Below are 22,372 nucleotides of genomic sequence, written 5' to 3' on the forward strand. Positions count from 1 at the left end.
AATGGACAGAAACTTGGTAATTGACTACAAGTGGATAGTGTGGGAAAGGAGTGATTAAAGGATGATAACCAGGTTTTTGGCTTGAAGATTTAAATGGATGGCAATTCATATTTTGAGATGATTCTGGCTGCTGGTTTGTGATACTTTTAACAAGTTAAGAAATAGTCTTCACAAATAATCTTCCTGCTTTTCTAGTGTTGTTATTTTTAATTTAGACATAGACATTGAACTTTATCACCTGTGTTCTTATTTTTTACTTTTTATTTTTACTATTTGATTGTTTTGTTAGTACTGATTCACTTACAAGTACCCTTGTACATTGTTCTTTAGACTTTGGTGTACTTCCTTCCCTAGGGAAAGAGTGGAGGAAGAGAGGAGCAGGAGTGGTTCTTCTTGCTCCATTCATGTTTGCATTGAGGTTTTGTTTATCACTAATCTAGTGTGGGGGAAATTTGGTCTTTCTCTTGGCTGTTTATGGCCTCTAGTCGTTATCCCTCCAAATTGTGAGATATATGGGAGAGCTTTCAGGATTTTATCTACTTGGCTTTCTATACTACTTCTGCTATCACCAGTACTGGTACTGCCCATTCTTTAAGGGATTCACATGTATTCCCAGCATCTTCTTTCATTTTGGTTAAAATTGTTCAATATTTAGATGGTACTTCTATAGGTGTATTGTATGAGATTAGGACACTCATTTAGTTTCAGCATTGGTGGTATATTCTTCTAGTTTACACCTATTTGTCCTCCTTGCTTTCAGTTTGGGAAATGGACTTCCAGTAAGCCTGTACCCATGAACCCATTTTCTTAGACGGCTACTGTTCTCATTTTTATTGAACATTTAAGGAAAAGTCTTTTCCTATATAAGTCATATGTTAGAGTATTTTGATTTTAATATTAAAACTTAGAAGTCATTATGTGTTTTAAATACTCAACAGGTTGCAATTCGAGGTACTGATATAGTTGTGCTCGGGGTTGAAAAAAAATCCGTTGCCAAGCTTCAAGATGAAAGAACTGTGAGAAAAATTTGTGCCCTTGATGACCATGTCTGCATGGCTTTTGCAGGTACTTAGGGACTTACTGTAATGATACAGAGCACCTTGGTGTAATAGGGTAACACAGTTGACCCTACTATAGCTGTTATGCTATATTAATACAACATAAAGAGCTCTATTCCACTTCTTATTAAACATAAACAGTATGCCTTATATTTTCTGGGAAATCACAACTCTGTAAACCAGGATTTCTGATAATGAACTTTAATAAAACATAAATGTTAAAAGGTATTAATACCTTAACTGTAACATTGGGTAGCTATTTTCTTCTTAAACTTTTCACTTGTTTTTTTGCTTTTTAGGGCCACACCTGCGGCATATGGAGATTGCCAGACCAGGGGTCTAATCGGAGCTACAGCTGCCAGCCTACACCACAGCCACAGCAATGTCAGATCCAAGCCATGTCTGCGACTACACCACAGCCCACAGCAACACCAGATCCTTAACTCACTGAGCGAGGCCAAGGATCAAACCTGCAACCTCATGGTTTTTAGTCAGATTCATTTCTGCTGTGACATGACAGGAACTCCTAAACTTTTTACTTTGAAAGAATTATATTCAGGAAGTTAAAAAAAAAAAAAAACACTGGGACATCCCCTTTACCCAGTTTCCTCCAATAGTAACATCTTTAAAACTAATAAATTGACCTTGGTAAGAGTTTATTTAGATTTCATTAGTTCTCCATGCATTCACTTGCATGTATGCATGCATGTGTGTGTGTGTGTGTGTGTGTAGGTTTAGTAGACTTATAATATGTACATTCATGTAGCCATCACAAAAAAATTAAGATACACAGGAAGTTCCCTGGTGGCTCAGCAGGTTAAGCATCTGCCGTGGCTCCGGTTACTGCCATGGCATAGGTTCAGTCCCTAGCTCAGGAACTTTCACATGGAGTAGGCATGGCCAAAAACAAAAAAAGATATATAGCTTTTTGTCACCACAGGGCTATAACATGCTATTTCTCCTTCTACTAATCTATTCTCCATCTCTGTAATTTTGCATGAGAATGTTGTTGTATGAATAGAATCGTGGTATATGATCTTTTCATATGGGCTTTTCTTGTTCGGCATAACTCCCTTGTAGTCCATCTAAGTTATTGCATGTATCATTAGTCCATCGCTTTTCCCTTTTTTTTTTCTTTTTTGGCTGCCCCATGTTACATGAAGTTCCCGGGCCAGGGATCAGATCTGAGCCACAGCTGCCAACTCATGCTACAACTGCGGCAACACAAGATCCCTAACCCACTGTCCCGGGCCAGGGATTGAGGTTGCATACCAGCATTCCAAGATGCTGCCAATCCTGTTGTGCCACAGCAGGAACTCCCCATTGCTTTTTTTTTTTTTTTTTTGCCATTTCTCGGGCCGCTCCCACAGCATATGGAGGTTCCCAGGCTAGGGGTCGAATCGGGAGCTGTAGCTGCCAGCCTACACCAGAGCCACAGCAATGCAGGATCTGAGCCGCATCTGCAACCTACACCACAGCTCACAGCAACGCGAGATCCTTAACCCACTGAGCAACCTCATGGTTCCTAGTCGGATTCGTTAACCACTGCGCCACGACGGGAGCTCCGTGCTTTTCCATTTCTATTTAAGGTAGTAATGAAAGTCCTAGCCAGAACAATTAGACAAGAATAAGAAAAAAAGTATCCAAATCGAAAAGGAAGAGGAATTCTCTTGTGGCTCAGTAAATTAATCTGGCATTGTCACTGCGGTGGCTCAGGTTGCTGCTGTGGAGTTATTCCTTACCCTGGGACTCCTGCATGCTGTGGTTATGGCCAGAAAGAAAAAACAGAGAGAAAAGAAGTAAAATTATATGTGTTCACAGACAACATGATCTTGTATGTAGAAAATCCTAAAGATTTCACACATACAAAACTGTTAGAGGTAATAATCAATTTAAAGTTGCATAAAACAAAATCAGAACACAAAAATTAGTTGTGTTTTTATACTGAACAATCTAAAAAGTTAATTAAGGGAAACAAGGAACAGGAAAGACTTGTACCCTGAAAACTATAAAACATGGCTGAAAGAAATTAAAGGTAAATGGAAAGACCTCCCCTGCCATGGATTAGAAAATTTAATATCAAGACATCAGTACTATCCAAAGCAATCTATAGATTTAATGCAATCCCATTAAAAATCCCAATTACTTGTTTTGCAAGAATAGAAAAATCCATTCTAAAATTCATATGGAATCTCAAGGGACACTGAATAGCAAAAGCAGTCTTGAAAAAGAACAGTCTGGGAGTTCCCATTGTGGCTCAGTAGGTTAAGAACCTGATGTGGTATCTGTGATGTGGGTTTGATCCCTGATTTCCCTCACTGAGTTAAGGATCTGGCATTGATGTGTAAGTCACAGATTCAGCTTGGTTCCACCATTGCTGTGGCTGTGGCATAGGCTGGCAGCTGCAGCTCCAATTCTACCTCTACCCTGGGAACTTCCATGTGCTGCACATGCAGCCCTGAAAAAAAAAAAGCAAAAAATAATTTTAACTTCACTTGTGATATTAGAAATTTTACATTGTGGTAGTATTTTTAAGTTAAAGTTATATACATTTAAAAGCAGTACACCAACTCCTTTTTTTCCATAGATTGCTTATTTATAAATTGAAATTGCAATTTTCAATGTATCTTTAAATACAATTTGTTCTCTCTTTCCTACCACTTGGTATTGATTCATACTTCTCATGTTAAAAACAGACACAAACACATTATTATGCTATTCATATGATTTGACAAGTTGATCAGTAATATTTTTCCTTGAAGTAGTTATATTACTACTTTGTAAGTATGATACTTTTATTTTCTATAATTTTGGACCATATTTACATTGTAAAGGGGATATACTGTATGTAGAAATATATTTTCTGATTTTTTGTTTTTTTGTTTTTTGCCATACCTGCAGCATGTGGAAGTTCCCCAGTCAGGGATCCAGTTCTCACCCCAGCAGCTACCTGAGCTGCTTCAGTGATCCTTAACCTGCTGCACCACAAGGGAGTTCCCTGATCATATTTTTCAATAAGTGAAGCTTTTAGTCTATAGGGTTGGCTAAATCAACCACTTCCCATTTCTTTCTCTCAGATAACATTTGCAAAGAGAATCAGTTCCTCTTCCTTTAATTAGCTGTTTATAATTTGCACCCTACTCACAAATGTTAGAGTGATCCCTAACACTGGCATATTCTGACAAATTCTTCATTGTTGGTTAGTTAACTGTGTTCAGTAGCTGACAGTTCTTCCAGGTTTGTAGAAACACATTTTGGAATGGTGTGGAAGGGGAACAAGAGTTTGTGACTGCAAAGGACTAATGGTTATGTGAGAAATGGCTGTTTCAGAGACTTTTTTTTTTGTCTTTTTGTCTTTTTGCCATTTCTAGGGCCGCTTCCACGGCATATGGAGGTCCCCAGGCTCCATGTCTAATCAGAGCTGTAGCCGCTGGCCTACACCAGAGCCACTGCAATGCAGGATCCGAGCCATATCTGCAGGCTACACCACAGCTCACGACAATGCCAGGGATCGAACCGCAACCTCATTGTTCCTAGTCGGATTCGTTAACCACTGTGCCACGATGGGAACTCCCTTTTTCAGAGACTTGTAAATGAATTTTTTGGCCAATGTGGTATTAAGAGAGTGGAGAAAGGGAAAAAAAAATAGTGATAGAAAGGTCAAATGCCGAAGAAGTTTCTTTAATAGAAATGTTTGTAACTGTGGCAGTCTATTTAAGTTTTGTCAGTTTGTTTTTCATTTGCAAAAAACAAGTTCTGTCCCCTTATAGAAGTGTTGAGAATTAATGACATTATGTTTGGTATGACAAAAATAAGAGGAAGTTTTTTGCTTTTTCTGTTTTAACATTCTTGATTTTCAAACCCTTAATCTTAGAGAAAAAGCTGAGTGACATATCACGGTTAAATGGAATGCACATTGAATTCAGTATTTGGTAATGAGGTAATACTTAATTGTTTTCATAAGAAATCCAGCTTACTTCATGGTTTAGGTAATAAGTATATTGATTCTGGAATCAGGATAGAATGTCAACCTTTGAACAGTCTGCCATTGATATCTTCTCAAAAAAAGTTTTTAAAAGTATGACTGAAGAGATTTTTTAGAAAATTAAATAAAACCTAATAATCAAACCAGCTATAGTGAATTAAGCTATTTTGATCTTTGGGTGATAGATTACTTAATATTAGTATTTAAACATTCTCTAGGATTTCCCATTGTGGCACAGCGGAAATGAATCTGACTAGGAACCATGAGGTGGTGAGTTAGATCCCTGGCCTTGCCAACTGGGTTAAGGATCTGGCATTGCTGTGAGCTGTGGTGTAGGCAGGCAGCTGTAGTTCCAGTTAGACCCCTGGCCTGGGAACCTCCATATGCCATGGGTGTGGCCCTAAAAAGCAAAATAGTAATAATAATTTAAAAAAACATTATTCTCTAAAACAAGTTTCCTTAAAAAGTAAGAAAGAATGGATTAAATGAAGGAAGTCAGTCAATTTATGATGAGTGATGCTCTATTTTACAAATTCTTTATCATGGACATATATTGAAAATAAACAGAAGATTTTATAAGAAAAATATAATGGTGGCCAAAACCCTTTTGACAAGGAAAAAAAGTCATTCTTTTTTGTAACATATTGACTACTTTTATAGGACTGACTGCTGATGCAAGAGTAGTAATAAATAGGGCCCGTGTGGAGTGCCAGAGTCATAAGCTTACTGTTGAGGACCCAGTCACTGTAGAATATATAACTCGCTTCATAGCAACCTTAAAGCAGGTAAGCCAGTATTCCAACAGACTTCTTTTTTTTCTCATGATCTTTTTATTATTTGTTTATTTATTTATTTTTTTTTTGTCTTTTGTCTTTTGTTGTTGTTGTTGTTGTTGTTGTTGTTGCTATTTCTTGGGCCGCTCCCGCGGCATGTGGAGGTTCCCAGGCTAGGGGTTGAATCGGAGCTGTAGCCACCGGCCTATGCCAGAGCCACAGCAACGCGGGATTCGAGCCGCGTCTGCAACCTACACCACAGCTCACGGCAACGCCGGATCCTTAACCCACTGAGCAAGGGCAGGGACCGAACCCGCAACCTCATGGTTCCTAGTTGGATTCGATAACCACTGTGCCACGATGGGAACTCCTCCATTATTTGTTTATTTTTAATTGAAATGTAGTTGATTTACAGTTTTCCAACAGATTACTTCATTTTTTCCTTTTCCATCATTATGAGTCCTGTCGTAGGAATACTACAATCACTCTAACCGTTTAGTCTATTAATATGTACTAAAATTCTTATTCTCTCTCACACTTAACTTTGTACTTTTTTTTTTAGGGCCATACCTATGGCATGTGGAAGTTCCCAGGCTAGGGATCAAATTGGAGCTGCAGCTGCCGGCCTATACCACAGCCACAGCAATGCAGCATCTGAGCTGCATCTGCAACCTGCACCACAGCTCATGGCAAAGCTAGATCCTTAAGCCACTGAGTGAGGTCAGGGATTGAACCCACATCCTCATGGATCCTAGTCAGGTTCATTTCTGCTGAGCCGCAACGGAAAACTCTTAACTTCATACATTCTTATTCCAGTGGAGTGGATTGATTTGATCACTAGAAATCTTAATCAGTATCAATTCTGGGAATTATGTTAAATTTTAAAGAAGTAACCTTTTGGGAGTTCTCGGAATAGCGCAGCGGAAACAAATTTGACTAGGAACCATGAGGTTGCAGGTTCAATCCCTGGACTTGCTCAGTGGGTTAAGGATCCCGTATTGCCATGAGCTGTGGTGTAGGTTGCAACACAGCTCGGATCTGGCATTTCTGTGGTTCTGGCGAAGGCTGGCAGCTATAGCTCTGATTGGACCCCTAGCCTGGGAACCTCCATATGCCATGGGTGCGGCCCTAAAAAGACAAAAAAAAAAAAAAAGGGACCTTTTAAAGAGATTTCTACAGTTCTAGAGATGTAGTAATGAGAGACATTTTTCATAGTTTTCCATATAAATACCTATGATCCTTATGATTCTTTCACCTACAAAGCTAAACAGAACTAATCAGGCTTAGATACAACTTCTGAATCCATGTGTAGATACATGATTTGACATTAAGTGTAATCATGATGCAAACAGGTATTTTTTCATTTATTATCATTTCCTTTGTTCTTTATATATGTCAACATAGTTCTTATGCTTACTATTCTTACTGACTGTATCTTACTACTTCTAGTTGCTATCTGGTAATTATCTAGGTTGTTACCATTTTCTTTTTTTTCCTTTTCTCTCTGTCTCTCAGTTTGCTACTGTAATAGCATTATCTTTGTCACAGCTTTTATTTTTCTTTTTTAAATTATATTTTTAAATTAATTTTCAGTGTGGGATTACTAGATTAGATATTGTAATTAGTTTTAAGACTCTTGTTATATGTGGCTAAATTGCTTTCTAAAAAGATTGAATTAATTTTTATTGTACCACCAGCAAAGCACAAATATATCCCTGAAGAATCATCAGCATTGGGTTTTTCATTTTTCTTTTATTTTGCAAATAAATTAACATAATACTGTAATAGGTGTTTTAATTTGTATTTTATAATTAGCAAGGTCGATTTTTTTTTTCCACATGTTGGTTATTTTCATTTCTCCTGGTATAAACCATCTTTCCTTTTGACAGGCACTCTAGTGATTAAGAATGTGCTCCCAGGAGCCAGAATTTTGGGCTTTGAATTTGGCTTTGGTATTTTCTAGTTAATGCTTTGGGCAAACTAGCCTCTTTTGACTCAATTTTCTTATTTATAAAATGAATATTACAATAGTGTTTTTGAGTTGCAGTATAGATTAAATGATTTAGTGCATGGAAAGCATTTAGAATACTTCCTGGAATGGATTTTACCATTTGCCTAGGTAGAGATTTTATTCGTAGATGCTATATATTCTGGATATTAAATGTTTAGATTACATACTTATAACAAATTGTCCTTTTTTTTAATTTAATTTATGTTGCAAGGAGGTTCAGCGTTTTTATATTCTACTTTTTTATTTGCTTTGATTTTCCCAGTAAAAAATTACCCACCAAAAAACAAGGTACAGAATATTGTGTATAGAAGGTTCCTAGTTGTGTTTTTTGGTTTTCTTTTAGGAGTATGAAGGCATAGAACCTTTGTAGAAATATACACTGTAAATCTGTAACAGTGGGGTTACCACTGAAGAGGGACCTAAGATCGCTTCTTGGCCTTTTGGCTAAGATCAAGTGAAGAGGGGCCTAGGGCTCTGGGACAAAAGAGAGTTATCCTTCATATGCATCTTTTGTTCTTTGAAATGATTTTAACCCTGTGCATACAACATTACTTTTTCATTAAACAAGTGGTTGCTTAAGCCACTAAAGTAAAAATTTCTCTCCTCCAAGGTTTATTTACAGAACATCTACTTTTTACCTAGGTGTGAACTAGGAACATTAGGAAATACAGAAAAAAAAAAAAGAAAAATTCTATTCTGTAAGAGTTTAGAAAAATTCTATTCTGTAACTCAACTATTTGCATTCAATATTTAAAGTGGCTTGTAAAAATACATATAATGGAAAAAGAGATATGTAGACAAATCCAAGAAGAAACCTAGTACAAAGCTATCTCAAGCTGCAGAGATATATATACACATCCTATAGTTGCCTATTAATGCAGTCCTGAGTTTTCTGCCAGAGCTGCCTCTTTGCACAACTTCTAGGGGTGTCAGTCTCAGAATTAGTGTGAATTCTACTCCCTAGGGCACAAATCCAGGGAGTTCCTGACACTAAAGTAAAAAGAAATATAAATGGTTTCTAGTGCCCCATTGTTAGGAGAAAGCATACTTTTTCTTCAAGAAAAACAAAGGTTTCCTTGTCTTGGGACTGAAAGAAATGTCTTAGTTGGATTTTTATGTAGCGATAACTTGGTATGTAGTAAACAGAATATACTTGATAATAATAGTGTCAAATAAGAATATTTGATAATAATAACAAAGTGTCCCTCAAAATAAACCAAGGACATGCTTCTAAAGTACAGCTCATTGAAGTCAGCTTTACTGGGAACCAAAATGGTGCAAATGCACAGTTCTCCACAATAGTAAAATATTACAATCTAGTTATGTTACCGAACCTATAAGGCAACAAAAGTACAAACCTAAGACTATACATAAACAAGCTAAGATTTTATTTTACAGATTATGTACATTAACTTCTTAAAATTTTCATTATGGATTGAGGTTAGTACAGAAAAGGACAGGAAGAGAATCTTGAAATTATACAGAATAGGAATTAATAAAATCATTTTGCTAGGAATACTTTATTTACCACTAGAATTTTTTATTTGACAAGTAATAATTTTGTCCATTTTTTGACCTCATACAGAAAGTAGTTATGAAAACATTTTATTTTTCAGAAATATACTCAGAGCAATGGACGAAGACCTTTTGGTATTTCTGCCTTAATTGTAGGTTTTGATGATGATGGTATCCCAAGATTATATCAGACTGATCCCTCTGGTACTTATCATGCTTGGAAGGTGAGTCTTGAATTTTTGAATATATTTTAGAATTTGAGTAAACATATTCACTGTAAATGCTTTATTACTTTCAGGGACATGACACAAAATTATTTTGTATTAAAATATTGGAGTTCCTGTTGTGGTGCAGTGGAGACAAATCCAACTAGGAACCATGAGGATTCGGGTTCATTCCCTGGCCTCGCTTAGTGGGTTAAGGATTCGGCGCTCCCATGAGCTGGGGTGTAGGTAGCAGATGTGACTCGGATTCTGCGTTGCTGTGGCTGTGGTGTTGGCCGGCAGCTGTAGCTCCGATTGGACCCCTCGCCTGGGAACCTCCATATGCCACGGGTGCAGCCCTAAAAAGCCAAAAGATAGATAGATAGATAGATAGGTAGATAGATAGATAGATAGATAGTATAAACTTTATGTAAGCATTTAGCTAGTCAGAAACTATGATGTGGGTTTTGATGGATAGAGAAACACTTTGGTTTTGGTTTCTTAGTCATAAGATCTTTTCCTTACTTTTGAAAAATTTGACAAACCTAAATGTATATAAGTGGCAAAGTGAGATAAATATCCAGTTTCTATTCATCATTCATTTTTCCAAACTAGTATTGTATCATATGAATGCTTGCTTGAGTAGAAAGCCTTTTTTGCTTTTAATAAAGAATTAAATGAGCTTTTTGTGTGTGTGTGTGTATGTGTGTTTTTGCTATTTCTTGGGCCGCTTCCGCGGCACATGGAGGTTCCCAGGCTAGGGGTTTAATTGAAGCTGTAGCCGCTGGCCTACACCAAAGCCACAGCAACTCAGGATCCAAGCCTTGTCTGCAACCTACACCACAGCTCAAGGCAATGCCAGATCCTTAACCCACTGAGCAAGGCCAGGGATCGAACCCACAACCTCATGGTTCCTAGTTGGATTCATTAACCACTGAGCCAGGATGGGAACTCCAAGAATTAAATGAGCTTTTAAAGCCTATACTGAAATCTTTAATGCACCCTCTATTCTAGAACTGTCAAAACATCCCAACTATGAATCTACACTTAGGTTCAGTACAGTGCAGTTGTATCCACATAATTCCTGGGATATAGTTTGTTTTCTGAATAAGTTGTCATTCTTGTTTTAGTATCCAAGTGCTAACTTTGTTTAATGATACACTCAAATCTAATACAAAGTCTGGGGCCTAGGGAAACTAGTAGCAGTTTCCAGAAGTAAATGTTTGTATATTCTCATATGTAAGAATAAGACTAGACTGTACACTACAGAATCAAATAGAATCAAATCGAATCTAAGTGACTTTGTTTTTATTAAAAGTTTAAATGCTTAGGCTTTTGTAAATTTATTTTTATGGCCACACCTGTGTGATATGGAAGTTCCCAGGGCCAGGGATTGATTACGAGCCACAGCTGCACCCCATGCCACAGCTGCTGCCATGCCCGATCCTTTAACCCCCGCCCAGGGCTGGGGATTTAACCCCTGCCTCTGCAGTGACCTGAGCTGCTGCAATGTGATTCTTAACCCACTGTGCCACAGTGGGAACTACTAAATGCTCAGGCTTTAAATAATTTTATAAAGAGTTTACTCCTTTGGTCTTTAAGCACATATTAACTAGAGGATTTGATTTGAGCTGATAGTACTCATAAGATGCTGTTTTATATACCAGTTAACCTGGCCAGTAAAACAGTGGATTATGTTCTTGCCTCAAAAATCTGAATATATTGTGTTTTTAGCTGCACATCTTTAAAAGCTACCTAAAGAATCTACTTGATAACCAGAAGCTATGAATTTACCCGAGGCAAATACCAGACTTTTTTTCTGCCAGTTGAAAATCTTTTATAGGTACTAGATTTCTTATGCTTCCCAAATCTATGCCCTAAATAAAACAAGTTATTACACTCAATCTTTCTCTAAATATTTTGAAGTCTGCCATCTTCTGTTTACATTTATCATTACATCATAACCTTCAATTTCAATATCATAACACAGTTTCCAAGTTTACATAATTTTCCATTTTAATTTGTTTGCTCTCTGGGGGTTATATAGAAAAGCATTTTTATTGTATTTCAAAGTCAATTATTTTGGAAAATTAGGAATTTTTTTAATCGTTGGGGATATCACTTCTTATGTAGGTCTGAAACTATGCTTTGCTCTGGTGTTGTAAGGCAGTGTGGTGGAGGGGAGGATTTGACACTTTCACGCCTGGGGCCAGGGTTCAGTCCCTGGGCATGATAATGTACACCCCATTATCATTTTACAGATTTTATACATTACTCTTTCTCATAAGATTTTGGCTGAAGGAAGTATTATGCAGCTTTTAAAAATAATTTCTGGAGTTCCCATCGTGGCCCAGTGAAAACAAATCTGACTAGCATCCATGTGGACATGGGGGGGACTATAGCACTTTAACCATGAGATCAAGATCCCTGGCCTTGCTCAGTGGGCTAAAGATCTTGGCATTGCCATGAGCTGTGGTGTAGGTCACAGATGTAGCTCGGATCTCATGTTTCTGTGGCTGTGGTGTAGGCCAGCGGCTGCAGCTCCAATTTGACCCCTAACCTGGGACTCTGCATATGTCACAGGTGCGGCCCCAAAAAGACAAAAAAAAAAAAAAATTTCTAACAAAAAACGTTTGAAAGCTTTTTAATTTAGTATATTTGGTAGGTGAGACTTAGGACTTCAGTGATTTTTTTTTTTTTCATATTCACAAGACTAGTTAATAGCAAAACTGGAATTAGGGAGTTCCTTTTGTGGCTCAGCAGAAACAAACTGACTAGTATCCATGAGAATGTAGGTTTGATCCCTGGCCTTGCTTAGTGGGTTAAGGATCTGGCATTTCCCTGAGCCGTGGTATAGGTCGTAAATGTGGCTCGGATTCCACATTGTTCTGGCTGTGGTGTAGGCCAGCAGCTATAGCACTGATTCAACCCCTAGCCTGGGAACTTCAGTATACTATGAGTGTGGCCCTAAAAAGCAAAACAAAACACCTGGAGTTGGAACCCAAGGTCTTCTGCTTGTTAGTCCAGTGTTCTGTCCACTATATCATGCTACCTCCCTTAAGCCAAATGATTCTAAGTACATGTTACATAAAATCCAATAGACAGTCTTTAAAGGTAGAGTAAAATCTTCTGGTTTTATTTTTATTGTGTGTGTGTGTGGGGGGACTATAGCACTTTAACCATGAGATCAAGTTTTTTCTTTTTTGTTCATTTCTATCTTTAATTTTTTCATTTTGACCTACTATACCACATAGCCTAATAAAATGGTACAGTGATACGGAGAACATAGCTGTGGTACCTTGTGATGACAACACTTTGCAATGCTAGGTGCTAGATTCTACATTACAAGATGCAGATAGAGGACATGTGAAATGGGTAGTAGAGATTTTTGCATATTAGAGTAGCATGATCTGCTTTATATTCTAAAAGTATCTCTCTGGCTGCTATATTGAGAATAGATTTTAAGGGTAGAAGCAGGCAAACTAGTTGGGGGGCTCTGACCAATAATTCAGGCAAGACCAGATTTAGATCAGGAGCACTGGACCAGTAAAAAGTGAGGAAGAACCCAGCATAAATTCTATAAAGGAAGAGAACCCAAAGAGCAATATCCTGTATCCCAAGTGAAAACAATATTCCAAGAAGAGTTGATCAGCTAAGTCAATTCCACTGATGGATCAGGTAAGAAGACTATGAAATAATTAAATTTGGCAACATGCAAGTCATTGGTGACCTTGGTAATAAAACCAGCTTGGATGGAGTGGTGGTGATGAGAGCCTGATTGGAGTGGATTTAAAAGAGGTAGGGAGGAAAGATTAAGAATCATCCAGGGAGTTCCCGTTGTGGCTCAGTGGGTTATGAACCTGACTATCTATGAGGACACGGATTCGACCCCTAGCCCTGATCAGTGGATTAAGGATCTGGTGTTGCTGTGAGCTGCGGTGTAGGTCATGATCTGGCTCGAATCTGGCATTGCTGTGGCTGTGGCATACGCCAGCAGCTGCAGCTCCGATTTGACTCCTAGCCTGGGAACTTCCATATGCCGAAGGTGTGGCCCTAAAAATCAGGGGAAAAAAATCATCTAGGGGAGTTCCTATCATGGCACAGTGGAAACGAATCCAACTAGGAACCATGAGGTTGCAGGTTCGATCCCTGGTCCCATTCAGTGGGTTAAGGACCCAGTGTTGCCGTGAGCTGTGGTGTGGGTCACAGACACAGCTCAGATGTAGCATTGCTGTGGCTGTGGCTTAGGCCGGCAGCTATAACTCTGATTAGACCCCTAGCCTGGGAACCTCCATGTGCTGCGGATGTGGCCCTAAAAAAAAAATTCATCTAGGAACACTAAAGTAATCAGGTAAAGCATGGCTAGGGAAAAGGATATTTGTCCGGTTCCACATATTACCTATTAATCACAAAGGAGAAGAGATATCTTTTCAGTGGAGAGATTTGGTGGTCACTACCATAAATATCAAATTTAGCATCACTTATAATTGGAATCGCCCTAAAAAGACAAAAGACAAAACAAATAAATAATTAGTAGTGATGTTGAATGACAAAATAAAAGCAGAGAGATTTTTTCTGGTTTAAAAGAGACTAGGAGTTCCCTAGTGGTCTAAAAGATTCGGTGCTTTCACCGCAGGGGCCTGAGCTCAGTCCTTGGTCTGGGAACTGAGATTCCCACATCAAGCCACTGCATGCCATGGCCAAAAAAAATAAAATAAAATGAGAGACACTAAAGAGACATGCAAGCATAGTCTTTGATTGGATCCTGGATGGGGGAAAAGCACTCACAAAAGACATTTTGGGAGCAATCAGAGCTATTAAATGTGAGGTATATGTTAGTAGTATTTTATCAGTTTTAAATTTCTTGGATAAGAGAACATTCTTGTAAGGGGAGAGATGCTGAGGTATTTAGGGATGGGGAAACTTGCAACATTAAAAAGTGTGTGAGGAGTTCCTGTCGTGGCGCAGTGGTTAACGAATTCGACTAGGAACCATGAGGTTGCGGGTTCGGTCCCTGCCCTTGCTCAGTGGGTTAAGGATCCGGCGTTGCTGTGAGCTGTGGTGTAGGTTGCAGACAAGGCTCGGATCCAGCGTTGCTGTGGCTCTGGCATAGACCGGTGGCTGCAGCTCCGATTCGACCCCTAGCCTGGGAACCTCCATATGCCGCGGGAGCGGCCCAAGAAATAGCAAAAAAAAAAAAAAAAAAGTGTGTGTGTGTGTGTGTGTGTGTGTGTGTGTGTGTGTGTGTTTTGGCTGCGTGCAGAAGTTCCTGGTTCAGGGATCAAACCTTAGCCACAGCAGTAACCAGAGCCACAGCAGTGACACACTAGATCCTTAACCTGCTGAGCCATCAGGAACTTCGTGTGTGTGTGTGTTTAAATGGAGACAGATAAAAAAAAATCTCAAAATGTTAAGATTTCATGAATCTAAGTTACAATAAAAAGCTGTCAGTTGTACTCTCAGCTTTTCAAAGTTTTGAAAATGTTCAAAATAGAAAGTAAAAGAGGAAATAGGAAGGAAGTGAAGTTAGTTACCTTAAGAAGTTTAGCTATAAAGGGGAGCAGAGAAATGGAATAGTAGATAGAGGAGAATATGGGTTCAAGAAAGGATTTTTTTTTTTTAGGTCTTTTTTAGGGCCACACCCTTGGCATAAGGAGGTTCCCAGGCCAGGGGTCAAATCTGAGCTACAACTGCCGGCCTACACCACAGCCACATGAACTCAGGATCTGAGCCATGGCTGTGACTTACACCACAGCTCATGGCAATGCCAGATCCTTTAAGCCACTGAGGGAGGCCAGGGATTGAACGTGTGTGCTCATGGATGCCAGTCGGATTTGTTTCCGCTGCACCACAGTGGGAACTCCAAAAAAGGACTTTTCTTTAAGATTAATAATACTATATAGGATTCATTCACTCGACAGTAGTATTAAGCTTTTACTGTGTGATAAGCTTACTTCTGGACACCGGGGATAGGAGAGACGAAAACAAAATCTCTACCCTAAGAATGTGCATTCTAGAGAGAGGGGATAGAAAACTAAGTACATGGTTCTGTTAGATGGTGAGAGTAACACGTGCCACTCAAGGGGTGGGTCAAGAACCAGCAGCATCAGCATTACCTGGGAGCTTATTAGACATGCAGACTATCAGGTCCCACCAGACCTTCTGAATCTGTTTTAACAAGGTCACCATAGAACTTTAAAAATTTGAGAAATATTACTCTAGAGATATATCAAGTCAGGTAAAGGGGATGGGAAGGGCAAAGGTTGCAGTTTTATAGAAAGTGGTCACAGAAGAAGAGTATTTGAATGGAGATCTGAAAGAAGTGAAGGGAGCAAAGTATGAATGTATCTGGGGAAGCACATTCTGGACAGAGGGAACTTTAGATGCAAATACTCTGAAGTGTGGCTTCTTTATGTGGCAGAGGATAGGAAGAGGATGAGTGAGATGGGGAGTGGTAGGGCATGAGAGGGGTCTGTGGAACAGAGGGAATCATGGAGGGCCTTAGGCTCCATTTTAAGGTTATGAATTTTCCTCTTAGCAAGACAAGAGGACACTGGAAATTTGTTAGCAAAACAGACAGGAAGTAACTTTTTAAAAGCACCCTTCCACCTGCTATGAAAAAAGTTTTGAGGGGGAAAGGGGACCAGTAAATACTAGCCTGGTAGTAGTGCTGGAAATGGTGAAAAGTGGTTAGATTTTGGATTTATTTTGCAGGATGAGGAATAGTATAAGACTTTATTGGATTTAAGGAGTGAAAGGAAGGAGTACAAATGACTAAAATATTTTGCAATTTTTATAAATTTATGAAAAAGATGTAGTAGAGAGGGAAAATTTGACAATGTAAAGTAGGACCATTTGTAAGAGTAAAGACAACTAGGTACAAGTGCATGGAACCCAGTGTGAAAGTGGTCAGGTAGAAGCATGAACTGTTTTTTTAAGTTTTATATTTAAAAGAAATAATTGTTTTTAATGGAACATTTCAAACATATACAAAAGAATGCAAACAATATAAATACATGCATGTATTCATTAAGTTTAAATAGATGTTGTTTTATTATATTTGCTTCAAAACACCTTTGAAAGTAAAATATTTCAGACTAATGAAAATAATAGTAAAAATGCCTATTTAATCACCAGTCAGCTTGAATGTCATAGAAGCTTCTTGTGTATCCTTCTCATCTCCTCCCCCTCCTACAGCATCTCCTTCTACCTGCTTTGGGAAACCAGTATCCTAAATTTGATGTTTAATTTTTCTGTGTGTAACTTTACACTTTTACTGCATATGGAAGTATCCATAAATAATAGGAACTATTTTGCATTTTAAAATTTTAATATAATTGGTATCATGTTATGTATATTATTTTACAACTTGTAATTTTATTTGTTAGTTTGACATTCAGTAGAGATAAGTGCAATGATGAAACCAAGCTGCTGCGTAATGTCCTAGAGTGTAAGACAGAGCTGCTTTGGATTGTGTGTAGAGGAAGTGATTCTCTGAGAAAGTAGCCTTGCCCACGGCATGTGGAAGTTCTCTAGCCAGGGATTGAACCTGTGCCACAGGTTAACCTGCTAAGCTGCAAGGGAACTTCTATATCTCAGTTTTAAAGAATATTATTTAAAAATATGACTCATACATACACCTTTTAATATTCTGGATGAAATGGAAGCATGCTTTATGGAAGCACTTGGACTGTGGGTATATTGGTTGCTTTGAGGAAAAACAGTTAAGCAGCTGTTTGAGTTACAAGCTGAAATTCAAGCCCATTTTTATGGAACTTCATTTTTGCTTGATAGAACGATGGACAGAATGACTATGATTATTCAGATTTGAAGATCTGTCAGGACATCTTCTCAAGAAAATGAGTGATCCAGGTCTAATACTTTAAGGAAACAACTGACAGTATTTGTTTCCAGTGATAAGATTTCAAGCTTTTAAGCAAAATTAAAATTTTAGAAAACCTATATTTGCCACAGTGAGCTTGACAATTTCTTAGTACTTAAAAGCTTACCTGATGATATTGGTGGTGAAATTAATGAGCATATTATTTGATGTATCAGAAATCAAATGACTCAACATTTGAAAGATCTACATACTTTAGTGAAACAGTGTTTTCAAATGACCAAAGCTAGATATTACAAAACTAACAGTGGAGTTCCTATCATGGTGCAGCAGAAACGAATCCGACTAGGAACCATGAGGTTGTGGATTTGATTCCCAGCCTCGCTCAGTGGGGTAAGGATCCAGCGTTGCTGTGAGCTGTGGGGTAGGTCACAGATTCAGCTCAGATCTGGCATTGCTGTGGCTCTGGCGTAGGCCAGCAGCAACAGCTCCGATTCAACCTCTAGCCTGGGAACCTCCATATGCCGTAGGTGCAGCCCTAAAAAGAAAAAAAAAATTAGAATCCATGTAATATGCTTAATATCCCTGGCACATTAAGTGCTTTGTTAATATAAATTACAAATTTTAATTTGGGAGGTGTGGCCCTAAAAAAGAAAAAGAAAAGGAACAAAGTTAATATGCTGTGTACAGTTAATATGCTGTGTACTTCAGAGCCATGTTTCTCAAAGTGTATTTTTTTTGCCTTTTTTTTTTGTCTTTTAGGGCCATACCTGCATCATATGGAGGTTCCCAGGCTAGGGGTCCAATCAGGGCTGTAGCCACTGGCCTGCAACACAGCCATAGCAACGCCAGATCCAAGCCACATCTGTGACCTACACCACAAGCTCACGGCAACACCAGATCCTTAACCCACTGATCAAGGCCAGGGATCAAACTTGCATCCTCATGGATGCTAGTCAGGTTCATTAACCTCTGAGCCACAACAGGAACTCCCAAAGTGTATTTCTTTTTCTTTCTTTTTTTTAATGGCTATACTTGTGGCATGTGGAACTTCCTGGGTTAGGAATTGACCCGAGCCACAGCTGCAGCAACACCAGATTCTTTAACCCACTGCATGGGGCCAGGAATCAAACCATGCCTCTGCAGCAATCCAAGTCACTGCAGTTGGATTCTTAGCCAACTGCGCCACATTTCGATGTTAATAGATGTAAGTTAAAAAAGTTCTCTAATTGATTTTGGGAGATGTTTTTCTAAAGAAATTGATTAAACTTGGTTAGGTTCTTCATATCCGTTTTTTGGTTTTTTTGTTGTTTTTTTGTTGTTGTTGTTTTTTGGCTGCACCCACAGCATGCAGAAGTTCCCAGGCCAGGGATCAAACCCGTGCCACAACACCGACCTGTGCTACTGCAGTGACAGTGCAGATCCTTAATTAACCCACTGCACCACAAAGGAACTCCAAGTTCTGCATCTTCTAAAAAGTGTCGTAAATATTCTAGAAGCAGTTAAATTAGTGGTCCCCAAGATTACTTGAATTTGGAATCATTTTATCTTAGATCCTCTCTTCACTCTGATGTTCTTTGGAAAATACTATAAAGGTTGTTTAACCATCATGTTTAGGACATATATCAGGAAGTGCTATTGGGATCAGCATTTGTTGAGGGGCAGGGAACAAGGTTAGTCCAAGGGAAAAGCTGGACTGCATTGCAATCTCAGTAAAGCCCTCATCAACCCCATGGGAAGCCCTGTAACTGGGGTGGCTCTTCCAAGTTGGGATGAGAGGACTGGACATTAATAGCTCTTTATCAGTCAGTCGTTGGATTTGCCCCCCCCCCCCCCCCCCCCCCGGACAGTACGTGACATTAGATGAGGCAGTTCTGATTAACAAAGGCATCTCTCAAAGTTAAGAGCTGAGGGTTATGTACCACTGGCACTTTCGACAGCTGTAGGGATCAGTCAAGCTTTCATTTCTGAAGGTGGGATGGGCAGTGAGTGTCACGGGACCCACTCATAGGTGTACTTGTAAGGTATTGTTCTTGGCTCCTAACAACAGAGATGTGATGATTCTTAATACATTAAGACTTACTTTCCCAACATAATGAGAAGGTTGAAGCAGGCAGTTACTGGTATTTGCCTCTTTGTTATCTTAGTCTTATCCATGCTCTCCCAGTGGTTACTAGACCTCCAGCCAGCGTGTCTGCATTACAGGCAGCAAAGATTCCTAGAAGTTCCACCCAGTTGCTTCCACTTGTATATTCTTATTGGTAAAAAAGGCTAGGATATGACATCTTTCAGCAGGCACATTGCCTAGAGTTCTGTCACAAAGGAAGAATGGATATTGGGGTTGGCAGCTAATATTCTTTGCCACAGAAAATCATCATTAATCTGGATAGGCAGTCAGGAAAAACACTGCAAAACCATCAGAGTCTATTGAGATGAGCTGGAGCAGCCTATGGGGTTGGAGAAAGGGTCGGGCTATGAGTGTAGCAGGAAGCAGCTAGATTTTAGGAAACCAGTCACATAGGTTAAGAATTAAAGAATTTTGACATCAGCAACCGGGAGAAGCGGACAGGAAAGTCACCAGGAATTTACAGGGTGATTTTTAGAGGCTCTGAGGTTTTTAGATAAACCACTACCTTATGTACTTCCTCTCTGAGCAGCAACCAGTTAGTTACTCAAAGCAAACTAGAAACTAATAAACTCCAAAGTTGTACCAGGCTGAAAGCTTTATCTTTGATCTTAGTGAAATTTCAAGTCCACAAAATCTAATTTAAAATTTCACAGCTATTTAATCTTCTGAAATTTAAAGGTATCAAAAAAGTTCTATAAAGTATCAGAACTATATACTTACATAGTACAAAGGGTGTATTTTCATACTCACGTCCTAAAAAAAATCTCCTCTGAGATCTCTTCTCAGTAATCATAATACCTACCAGTTAGAACTGAGACATTCCCCATTTCATGCCAGCATCCTTCAGTGAAAGGATGGGCCTTTCTGCAGGTTCCTTCCACTCTTTAGAGACATCGAAGCAAAGGGGCATGTGGCAGCATGATGTATAAAGTTCAAAGCTTGGATCCTTGATCCAGTCTACTTGGTTTCAAAGCTCAGGTCTTTTACTTACCCTCTAAGTGATCTTGGACAAGATTACTTAAGCCAGTGTTTCACAAATAGGGGTGATTTTGTTCCTCCCAAGAGACATTTGGCAGTATCTAGAGACAGGTGTGGCTTTCACAACTGAGGTAGGGGTGCTACTGGCATCTAGTGGATAGAAGGTGCTAGACATCCTACAATGCACGGGACAGCCCTCCACAACAGCGAAGAATTATACAGCCAAAATGTCAATAGTGCTTATGTTGAGAAGGCTCATTTTTACCTTCCCACCCTTCATTTCTTCATCCATGAATCGGAGTCAGTAATAGTACCTATTTAATTGTTTTTTTGATGGTTAAAATTAGATAATCCAGGCGTGGTGGAAATGAGTCTGACCAGGAACCATGAGGTTTAGGGTTTGATCCCTGGCCTCACTCAGTGGGTTAAGGATTCGACATTGCCATGAGCTGTGGTGTAGGTCGCAGAGGCAGCTCAGATCTGGCGTTGCTGTGGCTCTGGCATAGGCCGGCAGCAACAGCTCTGATTAGACCCCTAGCCTGGGAACCTCCATATGCCATAGGTCTGGCCCTAAGAAGAAGAAAAAAAAAAATTAGATAATCCATGTAAAATGCTTAATAGAGTCCCTGGCACATTAAGTGCTTTGTTAATATAAATTACTATTATCATCATTATTATCGCTAGTACTAGTCTGGATATTTAGGCTGAATTAAAAGAACATGCCTCCGGAGTTCCCATCGTGGCTCAGTGGTTAACGAATCCGACTAGGAACCATGAGGTTGTGGGTTCGGTCCCTGGCCTTGCTCAGTGGGTTAAGGATCCGGCGTTGCCGTGAACTGTGGTGTAGGTCACAGATGCGGCATGGATCCCGTGTTGCTGTGGCTGTGGCGTAGGCTACAGCTCCAATTCGATCCCTAGCCTGGGAACCTCCATATGCTGAGGGAGCGGCCCTAGAAAAGGCAAAAAGACAAAAAAAAAAAAAAAGGAACATGCCTCCTCACTCATGGCATGTGAAAGTTCCCAGACCAGGGGTCAAATCAGAGCTACAGTTGCTAGCCTACACCACAGCTCACAGCAATGCCAGTTCCTTAACCCACTGAGCAAGACCAGGTGTCAAACTCATGTCCTCATAGATACTAGCCGGGTTCATTACCACAGAGCCACAATGGGAACTCCAGTATAATTTTTTTTTTGTCTTTTTGCCATTTCTTGGGCTGCTCCTGTGGCATATGGAGGTTCCCAGGCTAGGGTTCTAATCAGAGCTGTAGCCACCAGCCTACACCAGAGCCATAGCAACGTGGGATCCAAGCCGTCTGCAACCTGCACCACAGCTCACAGCAATGCCGGATCCTTAACCCACTGAGCAAGGCCAGGGACCAAACCCGCAACCTTATGGTTCCTAGTCAGATTCGTTAACCACTGCGCCACGACAGGAACTCCAAGTATAATTTTTAATGTAAGGAAATGAACTCATTGATTTAAAGATTATAATTAAATATTAACTTTAAAACTTTTACCAACTTGAAAACTTGAGCAGTTACTACTTAGATTTGGGGGGGGGAGTATATTTTAAAATAAATATTTCTGGGAGTTCCCATTGCGGTTCAGTGGAAACAAATCTGACTAGTATTCATGAGGACACAGGTTCAATCCCTGGCCTCATTCAGTGGTTAAGGGTCTGGCATTGCTGTGGCTGTGGTGTAGGTCAGCAGCTATAGCTCTGATTCAAACTCTAGCCTGGGAATCTCCTTATGCCATGGGTGCAGCCCTTAAATAAATAAAGAAAGAAATAAACAAACAAAATAAAGCTTTCTTACACAATAGTGTATTTTGTCACTTTGACATATCACCTCGAAGCTAATAATAAGCAAAATGAAATGG

The 22,372-nt window shown here is 39.3% G+C and overlaps 1 protein-coding gene across 3 annotated transcripts in view; it reads left to right on the forward strand.

The window, feature by feature from the left end:
* PSMA8 (proteasome 20S subunit alpha 8) overlaps window positions 1–22,372 on the forward strand; it is a 36,238-nt gene that overhangs the window by 9,727 nt on the left and 4,139 nt on the right. Inside the window, exons 2-4 of one of the 3 annotated variants that reach the window (XM_047792354.1) lie at window positions 939–1,065; window positions 5,704–5,828; window positions 9,444–9,566. In XM_047792354.1, the coding sequence (XP_047648310.1) occupies window positions 939–1,065; window positions 5,704–5,828; window positions 9,444–9,566 (375 nt within the window). Of the gene's footprint in view, window positions 1–938; window positions 1,066–5,667; window positions 5,829–9,443; window positions 9,567–22,372 lie in introns of all 3 variants that reach the window. The other 2 variants (XM_047792353.1, XM_047792355.1) reach the window with 2 other exon arrangements.

Source organism: Phacochoerus africanus, chromosome 8 (assembly GCF_016906955.1).
Source record: "Phacochoerus africanus isolate WHEZ1 chromosome 8, ROS_Pafr_v1, whole genome shotgun sequence".
Lineage (NCBI taxonomy): Eukaryota > Metazoa > Chordata > Mammalia > Artiodactyla > Suidae > Phacochoerus > Phacochoerus africanus.